The following is a 25,353-nucleotide window of genomic DNA, read 5'->3' on the forward strand; positions in this document are numbered from 1 at the left end:
AAACAAAGGAGAACGACAGTATTTTTCTTTCTTAAATTATTAGATTATAAAAGGCACATTTAGGAATCTTGTCTCTGGAATAGTGATATATGAGGTTATTTGTAAATCAATGGTCTTGTTTCTCCTTTAATAAAACAGCAAAATAGTATTTTGAGATTAATCCTTACAGACGGAGTGTTAACATCTGAAATTGGTTTTTTTATAGAAGTTGGGTCAGTCAGGAGATAATATATTTTAGATGGCTTAAGTGTGTCTTCCCTGTGGATAGCACATTCTGTAAGCCCACCTGAGGTGCCTTGAGGTCTAAGACTTGAGAGAGCACTGTCTAGAAATGTCCCGTCGAATCTGCAAAAGGCTAAATCTTGAGGAGCTCATTTCCTGCAGTTGTTGACGCTGCTCATCAGAGTTGAAGCTCTGGTCCCACCCATCCTACCACTGCAGGCGAGGCAGGGTTTTGTAAGGCAGGACCAAGGAGGTGAGCCTCAGAGAGCTTCCCTGGTCCCCCCCTGACCATGCCCAGGTCAACCTCCCCAGCCCAGGCTCCCAGATGGAATTTTCCCCTCGGGCTGTTCCAAATCCCTGAGTTAGGCTTTCATTGGGAAAAAACTGTGTCTGCTTGACTCTTGGTGACTTCCTGGAAATGGTGCCCTCATCTAAGGTTAGAGGCTAGAGCAGAGGGGATCTGCCTGGATACAGATGGTCCATGGCAGGATTTGGTAGAGAATCAAGTTAGTAGCCTGAAAACTTGTGGGGTGCTTTGGCGAGTTTTGAGTGGTAATTTACTATTTTCAATCCACTGGCCCCCTTTTCTGATGTCTTGGAATGCCCACCTATGCTGGCTCCTGCTTCTGGTGACAAGGTTGCGGGTGATGTCATCCAAGGAGGCTCATTTCATGAGTAAGAGCAATGCTGGGTCCACAGCAAACTGACGTCAAGGACCCAGGAGGCTCGGAATGTCTTGTCCACATCCCCACGTCTTCCGAGAGAGAGGCGTGGGGCACACCTCAGGTGCAAGTTTCCTATTCCTACTCATTTTCTCTTTTCCTTTCATCTGCCTACCATGAATACAGGGAGAGTGGCTGGCAGAGCTAGCTGCCTTGCAGTGACTGGGCGAGTGAGACATGCGTGTGCTTTGGGAGTTCTGTGGCTTGTCATTTGCCAGGCATGGATTTTGTTTTGGTTTGGGTTTTGTGCACGTCAGGGGTTTATTTTAAATGTTTTAAGGCTTGGATAGGCCACAGGACCTGGCTGGGCCTGGCTTCTGATTTGGACCTCATCACACAGCAGCTTATTGGAGACGGAAGCAAGCAGGTCCTGCCGCCTTCATTTTCGCCCCATGTTTCTGGCTGCAGAAGACAACCAGCTTCAGGGAGGCTGCTCCCTGGGGGGCCTGGGGGTGGGCTTGTTAACACTGACTTCTCCCCAAGGAAGCCTCTTGGTGCGGTTACGGTCCTCCTCCTTCCGGGGCCTGCCTGGGCCACGTGTGACCCAGGTATCCTGAGACACATGGGCCTCTGGGCCTCCGTGGGGTGGGGGGGGCAGCTGGACACGGCCTGGGGCACCCTCTCATTTCAGAAGAAGGGTTTTCAGGCCGAACCCAGGCCATGGGATAAAAGGCCATCTGTCTGTCCCTCGGTGCCCAGCCCCGGCTTTCCCAAACAACATTCCTTTATACCGGCTCCCCCGCCTCCTGCAGCCCCCGCCCCGCTGCACACAGCCTCCTTTCACCGCCTCTGCGGTCGGGTTGTTTGTTTGCCATGCAGAGGGCAGGCTTTTTGTTGTTCTTCTCTTTTCTCTCCCCCTCATGCACCATCCAAGCAAACCCTCTCTGAGGACGGTCTGGGGCACTAGAGAGGGGCTTGGGGGCTCAGGGCAGGGGCTTGGAGCATCCCGATGAGTCCTCCCGGAGGGGATAGAAGAGGACGTGGGAAGGACCTCGGCAGGGACAGCCCTGGAAGTGGATTCCTGGCTGGCTCTCCCAGCAACTGTTTGCAAGTCCTTGAATCAGGGACTTGGTCCGTCTGTGCCTCCATTTCCCTCATCCAGGGAACATGTCCTCAGGGAGAATTGTGTTGATCCCGATGAGATGTTGGCCACACGTGCAGGTGGTAATGGCACTCACCGTGGAGGTGGCGCAGCTGTCTCGGAAGCCTCGTGGCTGGTGGGGGGGTGGGGATTGCCAAGTAGGCCAAGGTTTGTGCTAAAGGGGGTCGCGGTACACCGGACCCCCCCCCCCCGCCCCGTTCAGCCTGCCTCCCCAACACAGTGCTTCCAGGTGCTGGGGAGTGACTTCCCAGGCCGTGAAGAAGGGGAGCAAGGCCACTCCTGGCTGCTAGACAGGGAACGGTGGGCTGGGGAGGGAGGTATAGTAAGTCCCCTACATATGAACGAGTTCCGTTCCAAGCGCACGTTCGTAAGTCTAATTTGTTCATGAGTCCAACAAAGTTAGGTAGGTACCCAGCTAACACAATTGGCTATATAGTATTTACTGTAATAGGTTTATAATACTTGTCACACAGATAATACATAAAAAATAAACACAAAAAATAAAGACTTTTTTTTTTAAACTTTGGGTTTATTTATTTATTTATTTATTTATGGCTGTGTTGGGTCTTCGTTTCTGTGTGAGGGCTTTCTCTAGTTGTGGCAAGTGGGGGCCACTCTTCATCGCGGTGCGCGGGCCTCTCATTATCACGGCCTCTCTTGTTGCGGAGCACAGGCTCCAGACGCACAGGCTCAGTAATTGTGGCTCGCGGGCCTAGTTGCTCTGCGGCATGTGGGATCTTCCCAGACCAGGGCTCGAACCCGTGTCCCCTGCATTGGCAGGCAGATTCTCAACCACTGTGCCACCAGGGAAGCCCCAAGACAACATTTTTAATCTTACAGTACAGTACCTTGAAAAGTACAGTAGTGCAGTACAACAGGTGGCATACAGGGGCTGGCATCGAGGGAACAGGCAAGAAGAGTTACTGACTGGAGGAGGGAGAGGAGGTGGGAGATGGTAGAGCTGAAGGATCGCCAGCAACAGGAGACGGAGGGCAAGCTGCAATTTCACTCACGCCTGACGTTGACAGAACACACGTTCGCATCTTTGAAAGTTCGCAACTTGAAGTTTCGTACGTAGGGGACTTGCTGTACTCAAATGCCTACCCCTCCTAGTGCCGTCTGTGTGGGCTGCCACCAAGGGCCTGGCAGGAAGGCTGTGCTGATTGCAAGACCCTGGTTTCTGCCGCCTCCTCAGATCTTGTCTCCACATCTCCTTGGACGCCTCCATCATTTGTTCTCGTTCCTGGTTGGATTCCTTCTCCTTCTGTGGCCCTGAGGCAAACCCAGGGGAAACTGGTTCAGCTTGGATTCGTTTGCTAGCGCTGCCATAACAAAGTCCCACAACCTGGGTGGCTTAGGCAACAGAAATTTACGTGTCACAGTTCTGAAGGCTAGCAGTCTGAGACCAAGGTGTGGCAGGCTTGGCTCCTAGCGAGGGCTGTGGGAGAGACTCTGTCCCAGGCCTCTCCCTAGCTCCTGGTACTTTGTTGGCAGTCTTTGGCGGTTTGGCATTTGCAGCTGCTTCACCCTGATCTCCGCCTCCCTCTTCACATGGTGTTCTCAGTGTGTGTGTCTGTTTCCAAATTTCACCTCTTTATAGGGGCACCAGCCACATTGGATTAGGGCCCACCCTAATCACTTCACCTTAACTAATCACACCTGCAGTGACCCTAGTTCCAAATAAGGTCACGTTCTGATGGACTCGGGGTTAGGACATCAACATAGGAATTTATTAGAGGTGGGGTGGGCATGGGGAGGATCAAGTCAACCCTCCCTGGAGGGAACGTCCTTGGTGCAGAGCTGCGTCTCCGCTGCGATTCCCTCACCCTCACGGATTTGTCTCCTTTCCAGACACCATGAGAGGGAAGAGCGCCAGTAAAAATCCGCATCCACCACGCACTTCTGCTTCCTGACACCCTGCCTCCTCTCGGCTAGCCTGGAGGGAGAAAGAGGCCCGGGTTGCCCTTCGTTGAGCCTTGCTGGGGCTCTGGTCCTCGAGTGCTGCCCGCCTGTCACCAGCCCACTCAGGGCGTTGGTACAGCTGGGTGGGTGCACGTGGGCTCCCCGTGGATTCCCTGTTGTGGGAACAGGAGGGCAAAACCCTTGCTCTTGCCCGTCCATGCCCATCCTTCTCTGAGGCTGTCCCGGGGGCAGGAGGGCTGCAGCTCACCCAGGCTTTTCAAACTGGCGGACCAAGGGCTGTGTTTGTATTCAGGCAGGTTGGTTTGGCCCACATCGTGTGTTTGTTTTAAACAGGAGTCAAATTTTGAAATCTGGAGATTTCACAGAGAAATCTAGTTTTCCAGTTTTTCTTAGAAGTCGGAAGGTCTGACAACACTGGGCCCCATCCTCACCTGACCTGAACCTCAGTCGGGGCTGCCCCCTTTCAACGGGGTGTGACCCCCTCCAGTTTGCTGCAGTCCCCTCCATTCCCCACAGCCTCCCCCATGCCAAGACCCCACGACAATGACCATAGATTACTGCACGTGTTGCATTTCTTTTTTTCTCTGTACTGCTGTCTCTAGCAAAAGGGCTCGTCATGTTTGTGCTTGTCTTTTGTTTCTTGGTGCCTTGTGTTTTAAGGAAAAGGAGAGTGAGCATCTTTCCTCATAGAAGTAAAGAATATTCCTATGTATTTAGCCAAAAATAAATAAATAAAAATAAAATTAAAAAAAAAAAAAGTTCGCGGGGACTTCCCTGGTGGCACAGTGGTTAAGAATCCACCTGCCAATGCAGGGGACACGGGTTCGATCCTTGGTCTGGGAAGATCCTACATGCCGCAGAGCAACTAAGCCCGTGAGCCACAACTCCTGAGCCCGTGAGCCACAACTACTGAAGCCTGTGCACCTAGAGCCTGTGCTCCACAACAAGAGAAGCCACCGCAATGAGAAGCCCGCGCACCACAACAAAGAGTAGCCCCTGCTCGCCACAACTAGAGAAAGCCCATGCACAGCAACGAAGACCCAACACAGCCAAAAATAAATAAATAAAAATAAAATTTAAAAAAAAGTTCTCATCACAAGAACAAAATTAAAAAAAGAAAAAAAAGAATATTCCTACGTGTTTAGTCCGCAAACAAAATGAGTCTGTATTATGAACCACACTCTGCCTGCTTCATTCATTGAAGGCACCTGCCCACCTTCTGAGGACAGAGCAGGAACTCGGGGTGCCTTCGCCGGAGAGAAGCACTTCTTGTTCCAAGGGGAAGATCCTCAGGTCACAAGACAAGTTGATGAGGGAGGCTGGTCTAGAACTTTGTCTCTTCATTAAAGCTGAATCTGCAGGGTCTGGAATAGATGGTTGGACCCGGATTCTTCCCCCGAGGGCTGCTTCCCTGAGAGACAGGCATGTTGGGGGAACTTGCTGGAACCTCAGCGAGCTGGCAGGGGACAACTCCTGGGTCCTCTGTGAGTTCGGGTCCGAGGGCATTGAACTCAGTATGAGAGAGGAGGCGGTGGCCGAGGGAGCCCAGGAGAGGGGGCGGTGGTGTCAGCAGGACCATCTCCATGAAACAAGAGCAGTGGCTTGGGCTGACCTGAGAGGACATCATGATTCATTAGCAGCCGGGAACTGGCACTGTACTGGGAGAAAATAAGGCTGGTGCTGCTGTTTCATTGGCTTCTTTCCCTGCAGCCTTGGACTGTGGCTGGGAGGATCTAAGGAGATCAAAATGCCCTCCTCACCTCCTCCCCCATATTGCCCAGCATGTCCAGTGGTTCCCAGCTCAGGGTGGGCAGTGCCCGCCTACCTAGTCTCCTTAGCAGGGCACATTGACCTTCTCCCCTCAAGTAGGCATCCTGCCTGCCTGGGCCCCCAGACCCTAAACAGGCCACCATCTACTCAAATATACCATTCAGCACGTATTCAGGTGCTGACCCCGTGCCAGCTGCCAGGGACAGAGCAGTGAGCAAGGCAGCAGGGTCTCTACCCTCATGGAGCTTGCATTCTGGCTTGGGAGGCAATCACAGGGAAATGCATAGGAAAGCAAGATGCTTTCAGCCCCTGAACTATCGATACTTTGCTAAGCTCAAACAGCCTTGGGCCTGACCATAAATGTGCTTCTAGCCAGGTCTCCTGCCTGCCTTCCCAGGATGGAAAGGTCAGCAGGGCTCAAGAGGAGGGGTGGGTCTTCAGCTCCATTCTTGCTACCCTGGGACAATCTTGTGTCCCTCGGGTAGACCCTCTAGGAAAGCTGTCATCTGACACGGGTTGGACGCCGCATGTCAAGCCACATCCATCAACACTTGGGCTGATTATTCTTGTGAAAGCCATTGTGAGTCTGACTACAGAATTACTCACCTCCCTTCCCCAAAGTCTGCAGCTAATGCAATCTGAAGGCAGGACCCAGAACAATTTCCAAAACCTGGAAAAGAGTACATGTATTCTTCACTTGCCGCTGCTTTTTGGTTTTTAAAGGTTTTTGGTTTTCAGGCTTGCTTCCAGGATCAGGAGAGTCTTTTAAATAATGCATTGTGGAAGTTTCCAAGAAACTTTTTTTAAAAAGTCTTTTAGAGTCTGAGTTGTACCCTAGTCCCTAGGAATGACCTTTACACACTTCTGATTCATAGATGGTGTTTGCGCATGGAATTCAAGGGTGAGCCCAGCTCAACCATAAAATAAACACGGGGCAGGGAAGTCTGGAAACCATGGCCCAGATCAGTGTGTGTGGTGTGGCGGCTCCCAGCAGGACTCGGTTCCTGGAACACCCGCCCCCCGCCCCGGTTTGGATGGGAGCAGCCCCCGAGTGGGAATGGGAGACCTTTTGAAAACTCACAGCTAGACTCTAGAAAAAGAGTCAATAAAAGACGCACTAGAGGACACTTCCTTGTACCTGAGGGCATTTCTGCTCCTGGCAGCGCCCATGTGCTGCTTGCTGTGGTCCTCCTTGAAATCTCCTCCCGTATTGGAGCTGTGTACAGTCTTGTGGTTAATAAACCTGGGCTCCTGCCATGGAGGGCTGTGGTCCCGATGAGGCCACCCAGAAAGCACCTTGGTTCTATTGTCAGTCTGGGATCTATTGGCCAAAAGCCTATCACCCACGACACGACTGCCTGGTGGTTCCAGGACCCTCAAGTTGTGATTAGCTGGGGTGGCAGGAGGAAACAGCCTTCTCCCGTCCCTTCTTCCTCTCCTTTCCCCACCCTCCATGGCAGCGCACGGCCCTGCCAGCCCTCAGACAGGCGCTGGTGCAGGATTCAAGGGCAGCGTCTTGGGAGAGTCCCTGACTGCTCAGGGCTGGGGAAGCAAGCTGGTGAGCCCGGTGCTGGGCAGGAGCCGCTCCCCTTCCTCCTGGCTCTCAGGAAAGAGGCAGAGAGCCACGGGGATCCTCCCTCCATTTCCCTCATTCCACCCGGAGTATTTCCAGCTGAACGACAACAGCAACAAAAAAAAACCCTTGAAAGTTCTGTTTTCATTTTCAGCCAACATCTCTCTGTGAAACTGGATTTTTAGTAATTTGTTAAGAAAACCTTGGAACTGGAACAAAGAGAGCATTTGATCTACTTCCTGTTACACAGAGACTAGAGACCCACACCGACCACCATGAACCAAGAAAACAATGACATACAATTAATGCTCACAAAACAAAATTTTAGGTTGTAATTTCTTCTGCATTAATAAATATTTTTAAATGGAACCTTTTTTTTTTTTTAATCCCCCTGTAAATTTGCCAAATGCCCTTCCTTGGGAAGAACTGCCTTTTATTCTGCAAGCATGTGTTTCCTACCTATTTCTTTCATTTATGAAATGCTGCTGATAATTTTTTAAATATTTTTTTAATATATGTTTTTTCATTTATTTATTTTATTTACTCTTTTTTTTTTTGGCTGCGTTGGGTCTTCGTTGCTGCGCGCGGGCTTTCTCTAGTTGAGGCGAGCGGGGGCTACCCTTCATTGCGGTGCGTGGGCTTCTCATTGCGGCAGCTTCTCTTATTGCAGTTGCAGAGCACGGGCTACAGGCTTCAGTAGTTGTGGCGCGTGGGCTCAGTAGTTGTGGCTCGCGGGCTCTAGAGCACAGGCTCGGTAGTTGTGGCGCACGGGCTTAGTTGCTCCGCGGCATGTGGGATCTCCCCGGACCAGGGCTCAAACCTGTGTCCCCTGCATTGGCAGGCGGATTCCCAACCACTGCGCCACCAAGGAAGCCCCTTTTTAATATTTTTATTTGACAAAATAAGTTGCTGGTAATTTCATGTCAGACTAATGTACTTTCAGTTCTGCCCATGCCTATCCTATGAACTTGGCCAAAGGGCACTGAGAATATATGGCCCGGATTATTGGAATTTGACCCTTGTGTCTGGGCATCACCCCACCCAGCCCGGGGTGGCATTCTCAGATGGTGTGTTCAGTGTCCTGGGCGACCTCTCTCTTCCAAGCAGATGTGCTCACCCCCCATCCTTTATATATTTCCAAGGAGCATGAGCCTGGCAGAGTTTCAGGGCTCCACCCCGAGCAGCACGGCCAGGATCCCCTGAGGTTCCTGCCACATCTCAGGGGTCTGGAGTGTCAGGGGATCGTGGCTGTGCTGCAAAGAGCCATCACTGAAACATGATCCACTCAAGAAGTATGAGTGGAGATGTAATATTTTCAACAGCCCACCCTAGGTAACTTGAGGAGAGGAAACAGTAGTTTCCTGGCCTGTTAGAATCTATTGTTTGTCCACCATTGGACAAACAAGATCATGGCCCAAACATGCAAAAACAATAAGAGGCAGGAAATTGTAAATACCAACTGAGGCAGTGGGACACATGGAAAGTGTGACTTTTTTTAAAGTTGGAAAATGAAGAGCTCATTTCTGGCTAGAATGGTTAGGGAAGAAATACATGGTGGTCAAGAGAATATTCTGGAGCCCAACTGTGGCTCTACCCCTCATTAGCTATGGGGCTCCTTCATGCCTTGGCCCTCTCATCTGTCAAGTGGGAATAATAATCATGCCTCCTTCATATGGTTGTTATGAAGATGAAAGGGCTGGGCACATGGTAAGCCTTCGTGAATATTAACCGTCGTCATCATGCTAGATAGGATGACATTTGAGAAGAAGAACGCGAGGTATGTTTAGAAAATGGCAAGTCGTCCCTACCGGTGAGAGGGAAAAATTAGGGTTAATTCAAAGGTGTGACAGGAGAAGAGCTTGGAAATACAGGGGAAAGACGTTAAATACAAGGAAGTCAAGGATAAGCCGACCTACAGAGGAAGATAGCGTGTTCACTCTTAGGAATGTGGTCAGAGGGTCAGACTACAATGTCAGCTGTTGGAAACGTACTCCTGGAGCAAGGAGCAGGACCAGTGTTAGAGAGATGTTGCAGAGTCTTCTGAGCTGATGTGTGATTGGCACGTTGCAGATGTTCAAACACGTATGTCTGTGGATGAGTGGGTGACAGCAGTGGGTGTGGATCAGATCCTTGTAGGAGGGAAGAATTAAGGGAAGAGGCAGGGGACCATAGTGATACTTCACTGAGACCACCAGCCCCTGAAGAGGAGGCGGATATGGAACCAGGGCTTCCGTCCCCGCAAACTCCCCTCGATGATCCCATTTCTTTTTTTTTTTTTTTTTTTTTTTTTTGATGATCCCATTTCTTAGGGTTTCTCTGGTTTCCACCGCCTTCTGCCCTCCTGTTCATCACTACTCCGGGCATCCCAGTCTTCATCACAGTGGGTCTGCAGGTCCAGCTCGCCTCCTGGGCCACACAAGCTCTCCACACCACACCAGCAGCAGCAGTCCATGAAAAAAGCTTCAGGTGGCTATAAGCTAAGTGAATGAGCCACATAAGATGGAGGTCAAAGTGCCAATGGGAGCTCAGTTCCCATGGCCTGAAATAGGATGTTCCATGTGGGGGAGGCATGAGCCCTGCTGGGTTCTGGCCTGGTCCCATCACACCCACCTTTGAAGAGGAGCAGGAACCAATCATTATGCTTAGAGACCCTGTTATGTCCTAAGGAGGTCTTGTGGAAAAGCAGATGGCAGTGGTCCTCATGTATGTATAAGCTGCCAGGTGAAAAAGAGCCCGTACAGTCCTAGAGGGGAAGAGCCAGGAGTGGTCCCTGGAAACTGAGGCAGCCAGCTGAGCAGAAGGGAGACTTTCCCAAGGACTCAAACTCTCAGAAAACAGCGCAGCCTTAAGTGACCAGAAGCACGGGCTGGATAGATGAGTGCTCTGTGCCCAGTGCTGAAAAGTGATGACCATTTCTTCTGCTTCCAGTAGTTGTTTAGATGCATGTGCCCCAAACAGATCTGTGTCTGCCACTCAGGGATGTCTGAAAAGTGTAGCACAGACAAAAACATCAAATGCTAATTCGAGTGATAACCCCTTCCCTGCTTGGGATGGGTGGACCCCAAGACAAGCCTTTTGTGGAGAGAGATGGATGGAGTTGTAGTGAATGAGACAGGTTGGAGGTGCAGAGAAGGATTAGATCACCCTACTTAAGAAAGGACTTGGGGTGACCAGGAGAAAAGAACTATCTAGGAGGGAGGGAGAACCAATAGGTCCATGATTGGAGGCGCTCGAAGGTATTTCAAGGGTAGAACAGAATTAGAAGGGACAAGATTCTTATATGGCATTTATATTTGATACTTAGGGAGTTTCCTTGTATGAAATACTATAAAATCCACTCCATCCTCAAGAGATCATCAGAGTTGCTTTTTAGAAGAATTCAGTTATTAGCATGGTGACAAAGACTAAAAATGCTGAGATACCCAGACCAAGACAGGACCATGAAAGCCCACTTTTACTTGGGTTACATATGTGTTTTCCCAGAAAATGACAGCGTCACTGTCACCATCAAGTTCTCTTGGTTCATTTGGAAGCAAAAAATGTAAGAATCATAGCAACAGAAACCCCAACTGGCTGCTCAAACACTCTTCTTGGGTTCTTGCCAATATCCAGGTTCCAAGGGCCCCTTCTCCATGGCCACCACAGCTTCCTTTAGTCACAGGGACTCAGGACACCCCCCCCCCCATTGGTAAGTGCTCTTCCCACCCTTCCTGGAGGGAAGCCTGCATTTTACCTACGTGCCGGCCTGCCCTCTCCGGCCTCACCCCACATGACGTCAGGGCCAGCTGGAGCCATGTGATTTTCCCAGTACATTCCATTTCCTTCTGCCTTTGCCTCTTTGCTCCTTCCATTTGACCTTGAGCCCATCTGGGCTCTCCTCTGCCAGTCCCGCCCCGCGTGTGGCCGCTGACCCACACCTGGGAGTTCCTGGAGGGACGGCTCCCTCACGCTCTGCTGCCTTCCTTTCTTGTGGGCACGTGGACCTAGCTGCCCAGCCTGTGGCCCACGAGCTCTGTAGAATTACCAGGGAGAGAGGCAGGTGGTGTAGTCATTGGGCGTGACCCAGTGAGCCTGCCAGGTCCCCTGGTGCCACCCTGTGACTCTTTACCTGACACCTGCCAGGGGCCTGGGGAAAGGCTGGCAGAGATCTCCTGGGCCAGGGCATTCCCACCCACTGCTCTCATTTCCCTCCAGTCTCTCTGCCAGCTTCTCTCCTCCCCCAGATCTTTTGCCTCTTGTTTTTATGGGTATTATTTTCTTTTTCAGGGAGAAGAAAAGTGCAGAGGTTAAGACCACCCACATCAGTGTCTACCCTTTTTCAAGTGCACTCGGTGCCCTTGATTTCCGCCCACCTTGCCCTGCCATGGTGCTCCCACCACTCCTGACTGCCTCATCGTGGGGCAGTTGGGGGTTCTCTTCCCTCGCCCACTGTGGGTAATCCGCTTGTGTCTTCTCTCCCCAGGGTTCCGTGGAGAATGGGGCTGTGACCTCTGCAAGCACTCAGAAGACAGACCCTGCGATGGAGCCAAACCTCAAAGCAGTGGACTGGGACAAGGTAGCGGGCACAAGACAGGGTGGGGTGATGGTCGGGGCTCCCAGGGCCGAGGAGAGGGTGCGTGCAGCCACAGGCTATGGTTATTCATGATGTTTGCCCAGGGAAGATGAGGACCGAGGAGCAGGTGCCCACAGCTCACAAGCACGACCTGGGGCAGCAAACCCAGGCCGAGGTTATGGTGGGTCTGGGGAAACGACACACGAGATCTGTGCAGAGCCAGGCTCCAAAGACCCCAGAGGGAGGTCTCCCACAGGGACCCCTGAAGCTGAGAAGGGCACGATGAGAGGGTCAGGAGGCCCAGACACACCCAGCTTGGCCAGTGCACAAGGCAGAGCTGCCCCAGGTGCCGGTGACCACTCGCAGGAGTGACCGGCATGGGAGCCTGCTGAGGCCAGCAGGGAAAGGGCTGGAGCCTTCTGTAGCATGTGGCTGCAGAGCCCGATGACAAACCTCTCTTGGCGCTCGGAGACCAGCATCTTGCTGTGATTAGGCACACCCATTTGCTGGTTAGGGTAGTCCTAGAGGAGCTGGGTAGTCACAGGTGGCAGTGGAGCCAAGAGGAGGGAGGGGTAGCATTGCCTGGGGGCTCTGGAGAGAACCAGACCTGGGTGTCATTTCCCTCCAACCTGGGTCATGGGACTTTCTCAATGTCATGTCGTCATTTCCTCCTGTAATAGACATAAGTGTATATGTCCATAAATGTCCCCAACCTGTGCTGGACACTGGGAACAAGAGACCAACAGGACAGGCCATTGCTTTCAGGGAGTTCACAATCTGCTGTGGAGGGCAGATCTCCCCCCAAACATGTTATAACAACATGGGGAGATACAAGAAGCACACCCAAGGGACACAGGTGACCAGAGGAGGCCCCCACTGATTGTTTGCTGGGCCCCTTTTGCCAGGACTCCTGAGGCCCTGACCCCAGGAACTCAGAGATGGCATCTGTCACGTGGGAATCGCCTCTGCCTCTGGGGAAGCCCATCAGCCCAGGGCAAAGACGCCTTTGGGTGCTTCACTAAAGAGGCCAGGACAAGTTGTCCTGTGCCCCATCCCCTTCAAGCAGGCCTGTGACCGAAAGGGAAATTGAAGGCCATCAAGGGGAAAGGCTTGCATAGGCCACGCAGTATGTCCCTAGAGGGCTCACTGGACCTGGTCTCCTGACCTTGACGCCGGACTCAGCCACGATTGCTCATTGCCCAGGCCAGGGGCACAGGTTGAAGGTCTCAGTACAAACGGCTGACTTCTCTGGAAACTTTGGGGACCTGGGCTTGTTCTGCACGAGGGCAGGATGGAGGGGGAGGCAGCTAGCTTGAATGGGACAAGGACCTTGGAAGCTGGTGGAGTCAGGACCTCGACTTGAAAAAGGAGGAGCTGTGGTGGGAGACAAGGAGGGTGGGGGGATGAGGGTGGGACCAGAGAGTGAGCTGCAGCATGTCGGGCTCTGGGCTCAGCGGCCAGTGGACGGTGCTGAAAGGACCGCAGGAAGAGGGGTCCTTGGGGCCAGCATCTGTGGGCTTGGTTTAGGGGTTGAAGGTTGGAAAGAAAATACTCTACAGAGAGCTGAGCAGGCCTGGGGTGGGGAGGCAAGAAAGAATCATCCTAGAAGGGAGGGGACTGTCACATGAGCCTGGCTGGGGACGGGCAGATCACCAGCCCTGCTCAGGGGAGGGGTCCTCCCAGTTTCCCTGGGCTGCCCTCAGCACAAGGCAGAGGGATCAAGTCCCCCAGGCCTGTTCCATCCATCCACCCAAGGGGAAGAGAGGCCTCCCCTCCCCCTCCTCCCCCGGGCCCTGCCCAGGCTCCTCTCCAGCACATCCAGGTCATACCTGACTCACCTTCCCCGCCTCTGTCATTCTCTCTCTCTCACACGCACTTTCTCTCTTCCTCCTCTCCCTCTTCCTTTGTCCCTGGGCTGAGAGAGAGGGGCAAGGGCTGGCCCAAGAGACGGTGTGGAGACCCACTGGGAGCAATGGGGAGTCAGCTTCGTGCCTCCCCCAGGCCCTGAGAAGACCCGGCACGAGAAGCTTACTTCCCAGGGAGAGTGAACAGTGCTTTCCTTGCTTTTTTTCCTTTTTTATTCATCTACCACGTGGTCAATCCCAGCCCCTTTGCGGGGAGACGAGAGGCTGGGAGACCCCCATCTGTTTCTGACCCAGGCCAGGGTCTGGACCTTGAGGAGCTCTAGAGAAAGGCCAAGAGGGCAGCAGCTTTGTCTCAGCCGGGGGTCCCGGGCCTGGGGTGGACTTGCCAAAGTTAACCCTTCATGTTTTGCATTCACGGGAAGCCCCTCTAGGTGCTGCTAAGGAAGGGAGTCTTGGTTACCATGGCCCAGCCTCCCTGGTCCTAGAAGCTGGGGGACAGATTCAGCCATGCTGGAAAGAGTGAGGGGAAACTGGGATGGGGGTGCTGGGGTAGAGAGTGGAGGGCGGAGAGTTCTGAAAAGACAGGAGAAAAGGCCAGGAAGAAGCCCGGGGGGCCCTGCCCTGCTTAGAGGTGCAGTATCGTCTGACTTTCCAGCTCTGCATGGGATTTTATTGGAACAATTTCTGAATCATACCTTCCATCACCTCTTGGGCAGGACCGAAGCTTCCTTGTGGGACAAGAAACCAGGTTGTAGCTCCTTACCCCGCACTACGCCCTACATGTCTCTCCCTGTTTCCTGGAACCCAGCCAGCTCGGAGCCTACCCCAGTAGAGGTAGACGGAGTGCCCACTGCTCCTGGCTTCTGGGCACACCTGTTCCATTTGTCCCACGGCCTCTTTTGCTCCTTCACTGTGTCCTTGGCAGGGCTTCCCATTGTGGGGCCAGCGTCCTGGGAACCAAATTGAACTAGTGTGATTTGAGGGGTTTGCAGAACCCCCTGCCCAGATCCCCCTGGACAGTGGAGTTAACACTGAATTAACTCTTCTTTCATTGAGCTCTTCGGCACTGGGTAAGAGCTTTAGGCTAAGCACTTTAATGAAATTATCTTTTAGCAACAACACAAGGTGATAATGATCCCGATTTAACTAATGAGGAAGATCTTCTGCCCAAGGTCAAAGTCACTCTGCTGGTTAGCGTAGGGGGTCACAGCTGAGCCCCCTGCCCTGCCCCCTCCGTGTGTCCTGGAGCCCTTCCACCCTGGTGGCTGGCCAAGAATAAGACCCTGAGGCCCGTGACTGGGAGAGGGGGTGGCAGAAGGCAGGGAGGAGGCTGAGCAGGTACTCAGGGAGGTGTCTTCAAAGCTTGGCCGCCTCCTCTCAGCATCCTGCTTCCCTCAGGCTCCTGGAGGCCACCAGCAGGTGTCAGAGCAAACTGCAGCTCCCCAACCTCCCTGCCCCTACACACACACACACACACACACACACACCCCTTGGCATCAGGGGCTGCCTGGCAAAGATGTTGATTTTGCCCAATGAGTTTTACCCTTTCACGACCCTCACATAAGTCACTGAGAACTTGAGCAAGCAGCACCTGGATCGGAACCAGCGCCCCTCAGGCAGCCGCCCCTGGGACAGGGCCGACCTCGACACCATGGGTGCTGGCTTCCTTCCCAGGACTCTGCCCCCCAGTCACCTGGGGCCCCCTTGAGCCTCCCTTCTCCCTTTGGCCTGCCCCAGAGTAGGGGTGTGGAGGGTCTGGTTGCAGAGGGATCCACAGGGGGTCCCCAGGATTGTCCTCCTGGCCCAGAGCCTCTCAAGTTTCCTCCCTGCCCGTCCCCTTGCCCGGAGGTCTGGGCCCCTCTTCTAAAGAGCTCAGCTGTGCTCAAAAAATACCCCCCGGGGAGACACCAGGCAGGCAGGCTGGGCACTGCCCTCTTTGTCCCTGCAGGGGCAGCGTACAAGGCAGGCTGGGGAGCAGGAGGTGCCACTGGGTGACCACAGGCAGTTCCGGCCTGTTTCTCCATCAAGAAGAAGGAGGAAATTATTCCTGCCCTGTATTGTGTGGGGTATCAGAAAGTGAGTTGCCAGTGAAAGACCACCCTGCCTGGCCTTGGGCTGGGCACCCAGGGCGGGACTGCAGTGGTACTGGCTTTCTGCACAGCACGCCATCCTTCCTCTCTCCCTGGGCCTCGGCCCCTTTGCCCCCTGCTTCCTGTCACTCTCATCTCCTGCACCTTCGCAGCGGGGAGCATGAGGCCACCTCCTCTGGGCACGGGGAGGTTATAGGGCACGGGCGGGGGAGGCAGAACCCGCCCCTGTGGACTTGAGCTTGTCCAGCTGGGAGCCCCCAGTTAGACCTCAGGGGACAGGCCTGCACTCCCCCCTGCAAGGCCACCAAGAGCCGCTGCACTGGACACCCCTGCTGGATCCCTCACAGCCTCTGTGCCAGAGAACCCACGGCCGTGCAGGTCCTGAGCCAGCTAAGAGTGGGCCTCCTGGCCCTGTGGTTAGGACCTCGGGCTGCGGAGCTGGGCGGCTGAGGTGCAGCATACATAGCTGAGCATCTAGCCTAAGTCTCCTCATCTGTCAAATGAGCTCATCAGAGGCCCCATCTCTCAAAATGCTAGCTTCCAAGAACAATGGACCTGAAGTCTGAGCCCAGGGGCCTGTTACAAGGATGCAGAAACAGTGGCTGGAATTCTCGCCCTTCACGGGCACCGCCCCCGCCCCGCCCCCGCCCCGCCCCCGCTCCGCCCCCGCTCCTGCTGGTTGGAAGCCCCTCCCCCACCTCCCTGGCCCAGAAAGCTGCCCTGGAGCTGTGAGCTCTGGGGTTTGGGTACACATTTCTTTCAACAATCGCCTCAGCTCACAGCTGCGGTGGTGGGAGGAGCTGCTGACAGCAGCTGCCCCCTCTCCCCACATTTGCCCCTCGCCCTGTCTGGGGATGAGTAGATTCCCACTCCTGCGCTGGGGCTGCCCCCGGAAAGAGTGATGTGCCACCTGGCCCTGTGCTGCCCAGGAGGAGGGGCCTCTGGGGAATGGGCGGGGCGAGAAAAGAGGCCCCCTCCCCACCCTGGCAGCGCCCTTCCACCCACCCTCTGGGCAGCAGGCTGCCCTTTTCCCCCGCTGGCCCTGCTGCAGCTGCATTCCTGGCATAGCCCGGGGAGACTCCCTCCCCCTCCCTCCCGTTAGGGCAGGGACAGAGCTGCTTGGGGGAGGGGAATGGGACGCCAGGTGCCTGGGCCAAACTCACCCCAACTTACACGTGTGCTCCCTGGGACTTGGCCTGTTGCTCTGGGTCTTTGAGTTCACTCAAGCCCACCCCCCCCACCACCCTCAACAAGTGCACTCAAGAGCAGTTTCTGGACATATCCTCACCCTCATCCATGCAGTCTGGCTTTAGCTGGGTGACCCTGAGTGAATCACTTGCCCTCTCTGAGCATCGGGTTCCACAGCTGTAAAAGGAGGATTTGCTATCGTGAGGGTAGCAACAGAAACCCCCAGATGCCTGGGAACTGGAGGCGTGATCAGTGGCCTGTTCCCCCCTCCTACCCCCACCCAGCCTCCTTCCGAGGCCCGCAGACCCTTGCTGACGCCTTCCCTGTCTCCCCTGAGCCTTAGGAAGTAGGGGTGGGAGAGGGCCAGGAGCAGACACCAGCTCTGGAGGAAGAGAGCCGTTTATGTGGGAGGGTTAAGGGGCCAAGGGGTTCCGGCCAGGTAGAGTAGGAAGTGAAATTTATCCTGAGTCCCTTCCCACCTCATGGATCTGAGCCATCATCTCTTGCCATCCTCCCGTCTCAGCCAGCTGCCATGTTGGAAATGACCAGCGAGCGAGAGGTGTTGAATTAGCACCCACCTGAGACTTTCTCATCAGTGAGCAGGACTGGAAGAGAATTGAGAAGAGACACCCTGTGTGTGCTGTACTGTCTAAACCAGGGTGGAGCCCGTGGTGAATGTCCCAGCTCCTGGGAGATTGTGTGGAGGATGCTATGAGCTTGGGGGAGGCGGGAAGGGAGGCTCCTACTACAGGACCAACCAACCCTATCTGAAGAGTCGCCTAACCCCTCTGGGCCTCAGTGTCGTCCTTTTCAAAGTGGGGAGGAAGTCAGCCAAGCTGGATTTCTACACTTAATGTGGAAGGGTAGCTTTACTGCCCCTGGAATAGCAGGACTGCCAGCGGGGAGAGTGCAGGTGTCAGCCTTTGAGGACTGAGGGGGATGTTTGCAGAGAGGAAAGTGAGCCTTCTTCGGATTCCTCCGCTGTGGTCCTTCATCCCCCAGGGTGAAGTGGCCCTTCCTGGGCACCAATGAGGGCTACCTTGCGGAAATGCACGGGGGGCTAGACACAGAGCCCAGGTTCCAGGCCCTCCAAGGCCAGCCAGCAGGTCAGAGGACCCTTGGGACCAACTCAAGACAGCAAGTCCGCCCTTTGTACAGTGGCCAGTGCCCAGTGGTCTAGCCAGGGAGGAACCCAAGTCATGTCCAAAGATCCAGTGGGCAACAGGCCATCGAATGAGAGACCCTTGTGTCTGGGAGGAGAGGCTGGCTCTGTTTCCATCATGCCTGTAAACAAGCAGCTCTCTGGCCATCTGAGTCCAGCTTCTCCATACATTCTCTGTCCTTCTGTTCTGTTCCCTTCGCAACAGGGTGTTAGATTCAGGCTGGAATCCCTGCTTGGTGCTAGACCTAGACGTTTCTTCCTGGGTCTCAACTGAATCAAGCTTATGAATCGCATACTGTTTTCTGTTCACTTTACAAAATGAGGGCAAAACGGATCAACAGAAAAAATTTTCCCAAGCCACTGCTTGTCTGAGAGAAAGGCCTGCCTGTTCACATCTCTGTGCCACAGCTGGAAACGTTCCTTGTCTAAGGTAGCTAAGTCTGAATTAAGTGTCGTGTGTAACATGCAAAAGTGGAACATGTAAAAACCAGGGCTTTCACTTGAGATAGATGGTGATAAGCTATGGATGCGTATTATCATCCTTTGAACAGCAACTAAGAAATATACAAAAAGGCATAGCTAAAATGCCAACAGAGCAGATAATATAGAATATTTTTAATTCTTGATCAACACAAACAGGTCAAGAAGGGAAGAACAGAGGAGACAAACAGAAAGCAAATAGCAAGACAACATTAAATGTAAATGGACTGAATACTCCAATTAAAAGGCAGAGGGTGTCTGACTAGATCGAAAAGCAAGACCCAACTATACACTGTCTGCAAGAGATGTACTTTAAATTTAAAGGCATGTGCAAGGTGAAAGTAAAAGGGTGGGGAAAGAAAGACCATGCAAACACCAAGTATAAGGAAGCCTTGCTAAAATCAGACAAAGTGGACTTCAGGACAAGGAGTATTACCAGGGACTATTTCCCAATAATAGAGGGGCCAATTCATCAAAAATGTCTTAACTGGGCAGCCTTGGGCAAGTTACTCAGCTTCAATTTCCCCATCTGCAAACAACAACAATAAAAGTACCCGCCTAGTTATGGGTACAGTGAGGATCACAGGATTTAACTCACCATGCTTAGCACATAACCAGTGCTCTGTGACTCTTAGCCCTCAGTGTTGTTGCATCTGGGACAAAGCCTCAGGCTCTCACTGTGATCCTGGCTGAGCTTCTTCTGAGGTGAGGCTCTGCAGGCTGTTGCAAGATAAGATGTGAACACAGGCCACTACCTGGTTCCTCCAGTTCCCTTTCCCTGTGTGTGTGTGTGTGTGTGTGTGTATAGAGACCTGAGGCAGAGGAATGGGACGAATGAGTCAGCCTGCATCCAGTAATCCGTTTGCTGCTAGACCCAAAGGATGAAGTCAAGGAGACACTGGGACGGGGCCAGGAGGAGTGCAACGACCAGGTGGGGTTTGGATGATTGCCTGGTTTAATTGGTGCTGGATGGGATGGCTCCAGGCTGACCTGGGTCATCTTCCAGCCTGAGAAGCATGAAGGCAGTCAGCACCTGGGACCTGCCAAGTTCACATGGCAGGAACCACAATTATCTTTGGGCCTTTCCCTCTGGTCGCCGGCACAGAGAGAGTGCTTGGTGACCTTCCCCACTTGCCCCGAGACCCCCAGCCCCCTGCTCCAAGGCTGTAATGGCAGGGCTAGCTTCACCTCTGGCAGGGCTGGGAGCCCTGCTGGGGCTGAGCCAGCTTTGGCATGGAGGCCAGTGCAAGGGTGAGGTTCCAGCTGGGGCTGCAGGCAGGTGGGTTTCTGAATCACGATTGATTCTTTCTCCCAAGCTTCAGTGCTCTTCCTCCACATCCATCCCTTGCTCTTCTCCATTCCTTTCCTGACACCACGTCCCTGTCACCCGCAGTAGCCGCCAAATGCCCTGCATTGGACGTTCATTGACACCCACTGAACACCAGACACTGGGCACATGGTGCCCTCTCTCCTATCGTGGGTGGTGGGTCCAGGCACACCCGGCTTTACAGACGAGAGAGCCGAGAGGCTCTGAGAGGTAAAGGCACTTGCCTAGGGTCCCACAGCTGATAAAAGGCAGAGTCAGGCTTTGAAGGTGGTCACCTGACTCCAAGGTCATTTTTCTTTACTGATTTTGGTCTAGATTAATCTTCAATACACCGACTCATCAGAAATCTTCAAGGGCTTCCCATTGTCTTCAAGGGCTTCTGCAGCCTCCAAACTTTTTTGACCTTGCATCCCTATTAAGTAAAACGTTTTGAGCACATTCTCCATTATATGTCCATTTAAATTATCTACAAATTATTTGTGCGAGCTAATGTACTCTTGTATTACGTACATTAGAAAACATTCAAATATGGTTTATATATGAAAGAAATATATCAAAAATAGTCTCTAATATTTTCTCCTCCACCTCTGGGGATCAGCCTGTTAGTACCCCTGGGGTACACATACATCCCTACCTTGGAGACCGCCAGCCTGGAGGATGAAGTGACAACTCCTGAGCCTGATACTGGGTGTTCTGTCATCTAAAGCCCTCAGCAGATCTCTTTCTACTGCCCCACAGACCAATGTCAAGGAATCAAATGGGCCACAATCATTCTCAACTCCACATCTATGCCCATACTCCCTCCCCACCTCCTTTCCCTTCTCCCCCTTTCCAAGTATTCCATATTGTATGAGCTCCAACCCAAACCCTAGGTTCTGTGCAAAGCCCTCCTCTCCTACCCTAGACCCGGGCATTTGTACCAATCATTCTGCCTCCCAGCCTCAGCCTGCCTGCATCACCATTAAATTATCTTGCCTGGCATGTCTCACCTTGCTGAGTACTTTATGTGGGTACCATTATTATTACTTCCATTTCATAGCTAGGTAAACTGGGGCTCAGAGAGGTCAAGTAATTTCCCCAAGGTCACACAGTAAGTGATAGAGCCTGTCTCTAGAGTCTGAACTCTGCTTCAGCACTAAGCTATGTGAAGCAAAGATGGTCTCTTACATTGTTGTTTATTATTCCCAGCAACTAACATAGAAATATAGATATATGTCAAGCAAAGTGCTGAACAAATGATTGTTTGGATGGGTGAATGAATGAATTACACAGGCCACCACGAAGAAGAAAGCCCTTGGACTTCCCTGGTGGTGCAGTGGTTAAGAATCCACCTGCCAGTGCAGGAGACACGGATTCGAGCCCTGGTCCGGGAAGATCTCACATGCCACGGAGCAACTGAGCCCGTGTGCCACAACTACTGAAGTCCACGTGCCTAAAGCCCATGCTCCGCAACAAGAGAAGCCACCGCAATGAGAAGCCCATGCACCACAACGAAGAGTAGCCCTTCCTTGCAGCAACTAGAGAAAGCCCACGCACAGCAACGAAGACCCAATGCAGCCAAAAATAAATAAATAAAAATACATATATAAATTAAAGAAAAAAAAAAAGAATCTGCCTGCCAATGGAGGGAACATGGGTTCGATCCCTGGTCTGAGAAGATCCCACATGCCTCGAGGCAACTAAGCCCATGTGCTACCAACTACTGAGTGCACACTCTAGAGCCTGTGAGCGGCAACCACTGAGCCCGCACACCATAACTACTGAAGCCCTCGTGCTCTGGGGCCTGCGTGCTGCAACTACTGAAGCCCGCGCCCCTAGAGCCTGTGCTCCACAACAAGAGAAGCCACCGTGATGAGAAGCCCACGCACTGCAATGAAGAATAGCCCCCACTCGCCGCAACTAGAGAAAAGCCTGTGCACAGCAACGAAGACCCAGTGCAGCCACAAAAAAGAAGAAGAAAGCCCTTGTTGGAGGAGAAAGGGCCTACTTGATTCCTAGTACAGAATGTATTGGCTCCTATACCTAAAGAATCCTGGTTAAGACTTCAAGCTTCATGCATGGCTGAATCTGGGCACTCAGATGTCATCACCAGGATTCAGTGTCTCCAGCTCCTGGCTTGGCCATCCTCTGTGTTGACTTCATCCTCAGGCAGCCTTCACTGGCAACTCCAGGGTCATGCCCTGCCAACCTAGCAATCCCAGCAAGAGGAGAGGGTTGTCCGATGGCTCATTGCACCAGCTTAGGCCATGAGCCTATCCTGGATCCCATTTCTGTGGCCCTCGGGTTGGGGTGAACAGTTAGTCCCCAAGCACTGGAGCAGGAGGGTTGGTAGCTCCATACAGACCACATAAGCTGAGGTGGGGCTGGGGAGTAGGATGCTGTAACCAGGAGATGGGAGAACGAATGTGCACAGGTGTGAATTTCAAGTGTCCACTTGACTTTATCTCTTGCAGGACCTGGTAGACTGGCAGAAGCCCCTACTGTGGCAGGTAGGCCACTTGGGAGAGAAGTACGATGAGTGGGTCCACCAGCCGGTGACCAGGCCCATCCGCCTCTTCCACTCAGATCTCGTCGAGGCCCTCAGCAAGACTGTCTGGTGAGCCCTGTTCTCGGACCATGGTGGGCTATCCCTCTCTCCTGATGGTGCCAGTCAGATGCAAAGGGGAAGGGGCAAATGGATCCCTCCCTGGAGCCCAGAGCTGTACTGTAAGCTCTTGGCGATAGTGGAACATGCCATAGGCATAATCCATTCGTATGCATGATTTTGTCCACTGAGTGACAATCCAACGTGTAACCAGAAACCACTTTGAATGTCACTCCTGTTCTATTCCAGACTCCTGTGAGGGGTTTCTAGCCTTCCCTGCCCATGGCGGACTATTTTGCCTGCAATTAGCCCCTCTGCCACAAGAGGTCAGCACCTATCTAGCTGCACTGTCAGCCAGAGGGACTCTTTTTTTTTTTTTTTTTTTTTCCTGCCAGTAATTCGTCTCAGAGACTGAGACAGACTCACAGCTCCTCTCTTATTTTCTCCTCCTCCCCTCCCCACCCCCCACATCAGTGTCCCCTGGACCGCAGGTCTCCATATGCTTTGTGCACATGCTTTGGTATCATCTCATCCCCCTCTAGTTGAGAGGTGTGTCTCTAGGGAAGTTGGACCCTCTCGAGCTTCTGTGCATGTATATCTCTCACCCTGACGACCTTCCTGCAGGTACAGCGTCCCCATCATCTGGGTTCCCCTGATGCTGTATCTCAGTTGGTCCTACTACCGAACCCTCGCCCAGGGCAACGTCCGACTCTTCACGTCCTTCACCACAGGTAATGTCGGGTCCTTCCTCAATTGCTCCCGTGGCTCCTGAAGGCCGGAGACCTTGGTGCTCTCCCTGGTCCTGAGTTTCTGAGAACATAGAACCCTAAACCATATCACAAAGATTTTAAAATGAGGTCTATCTGTAGAAATATTCTTCCAAAAGAAATGTCAGACCTCCCCACCCTCCACAAAATGAGTTTTAAAAAACAACCAGCCAAAAAAAAAAAAAAAAAAACAACCAGCCACACATTAGCAGACACTAAATGAAATCATTTCATCAAGTGGTGTAACAATAAAGACGGGGGTTTCTCACTGAGTCTAAGAATAGAAAAAGTGTGACCTGGGATTGTTCGTCAGGAAACTAAATGAAGTCATTTCACCAGGTGGCACAGCAGAGAGCTGAACTTGGAATGGTTCACGAACAGAACACAGATTAGAGCCTGGGAGAGAAGGATCCCAGAGTGTCCTAGAATGTCCCCCAGGGCAAAGGCCCAGCGGCAGAAGCCCTGACTCAGAGTAGCAACCCACTAACCTCTACTGAGCACTTATCACATGCCTGGTGCTTTCCAGGGACCATCTCATTTAACGCTCCCAACAGCCCCACAACAAAGGTACACCCCTTTAGAGATAAGGAAATGGAACCTCAGGAAGTCAAGCGAGCAATTCAGGGTCACGTGGCTAGGATGTAGATGCTAGGTGCCACCCAGGTGGGCAGGGGACAGAGAGAAGGGCTGACATGGGGTGACTTCCAAAGAGCCTGTGAGGCTGAGTCTCTCAGGGCAGCCACAGGTTTGGGCCTCTTCTGCCAGCCTGCCTCCCAAGTTCATCACCTACCTTTGGTCTCCTCGTGCGTGCCACCTGCCCAGGTAATCTGTCCGTCCTGGCAGAACCTGCCTTGGGGAGTGCTTGCCCATGGCAAATGGCTCAGACAGAGGCCGGGCAGGGGGACAGGTGGGAGAGGGGTGCTGGGAATAGCTCAGGTGGGCTTTCCTCTCCTGATCACATGTCATGTTCCCAACTGTGAGCCTCTGAACCCCTGTCTCTGCCAGAGACATCTCATCCCCCTCTAGTTGAGAGGTGTGTCTCTAGGGAAGTTGGACCCTCTCGAGCTTCTGTGCATGTATATCTCTCACCCTGACGACCTTCCTTCTCTCCACACTCCGAGGCTCTCTCCTGCCCGCCTCCCCAGGAGGAGAAGTTGAGGGCTGAATGGTTTAGATGAGAGGGGCCACGGCCGCAGCACCGGGAGCCCCAGTTTTCCCATCTGGTCCAGGATGGGGAGGGGCTGAGCTAGCTGCAGGAAGTCCCCCAGAGCCCAGGCTGCTCCCGGTCCCCAAGGGTTAATGTGTGCACCCCTCGAGCCAAGGTTACCCTTTTCTGCCCACGCTGAATAGCTCAGGCACAGCACAGGGCTTGTTGCTGAGACGGCCTGCTCACTGAATCACCCACTGTCTGCCGGGCGCTCCCCTAACAATCACCAACAGTGGCAGGGCCGCCAGGGCTGGGGCCGGAGGGGGAATGGGATGCCAGAGCTTTGGCCCAGGTCCCTTTGCAGGATTCCTCCAGAGATGCCACTCGGTACCAGCTCCGGCCTGATGGGCTGACGGGGGTGATGCTGGGGTGAGGGGGCGGGCAGAGACTTGACCTATAGGAGGGGACTCTTCTGCGAGGCAGGGAAGGTGATTCGACGGCTTCATCAGAACCACGGGCCTCTGCAGAGAGCTGAAATGTGCTGTCTGATAAAGGTCTAGTGTAGGGGGTTAGTGGGGCTGTGACCATGATGCCAGCGATGGTGGCATGAGAGCCGCACACGCCTCCCTCACCTGCAGCTCATCAGGCAAGGCACAGGCCACAGGCAGAAAAAAATAGAGCCACAAAGCAAGGCGAGTGGAAACTCAGCAGGGTCCCAGCACAGCTGCTGGACAAAGGGTGCACTGGAGTAAATGCAGGAGACTCAGGGTGCCAAGGAACAGTGGAAGCTGCACGGAGACACCAGTGCAAGGCTGAAATTCCTAGGTGCGTGTGTGAAAATGCTTTGGAAAGCAGAGGGCTTCTGCACATCCAGGCTGG

At 53.2% G+C, this 25,353-nt stretch overlaps 1 protein-coding gene across 1 annotated transcript in view; it reads left to right on the forward strand.

Moving 5' to 3' along the window:
* The window catches only part of FA2H (fatty acid 2-hydroxylase), a 54,168-nt gene that overhangs the window by 18,719 nt on the left and 10,096 nt on the right, over positions 1–25,353 (forward strand). The window contains exons 2-4 of the mRNA XM_061173641.1: positions 11,775–11,867; positions 22,430–22,572; positions 23,185–23,291. Of these exons, the coding sequence (XP_061029624.1) occupies positions 11,775–11,867; positions 22,430–22,572; positions 23,185–23,291 (343 nt within the window). The remainder of the gene's footprint in view (positions 1–11,774; positions 11,868–22,429; positions 22,573–23,184; positions 23,292–25,353) is intronic.

Source organism: Eubalaena glacialis, chromosome 18 (genome assembly GCF_028564815.1).
Source record: "Eubalaena glacialis isolate mEubGla1 chromosome 18, mEubGla1.1.hap2.+ XY, whole genome shotgun sequence".
Taxonomy (NCBI): domain Eukaryota; kingdom Metazoa; phylum Chordata; class Mammalia; order Artiodactyla; family Balaenidae; genus Eubalaena; species Eubalaena glacialis.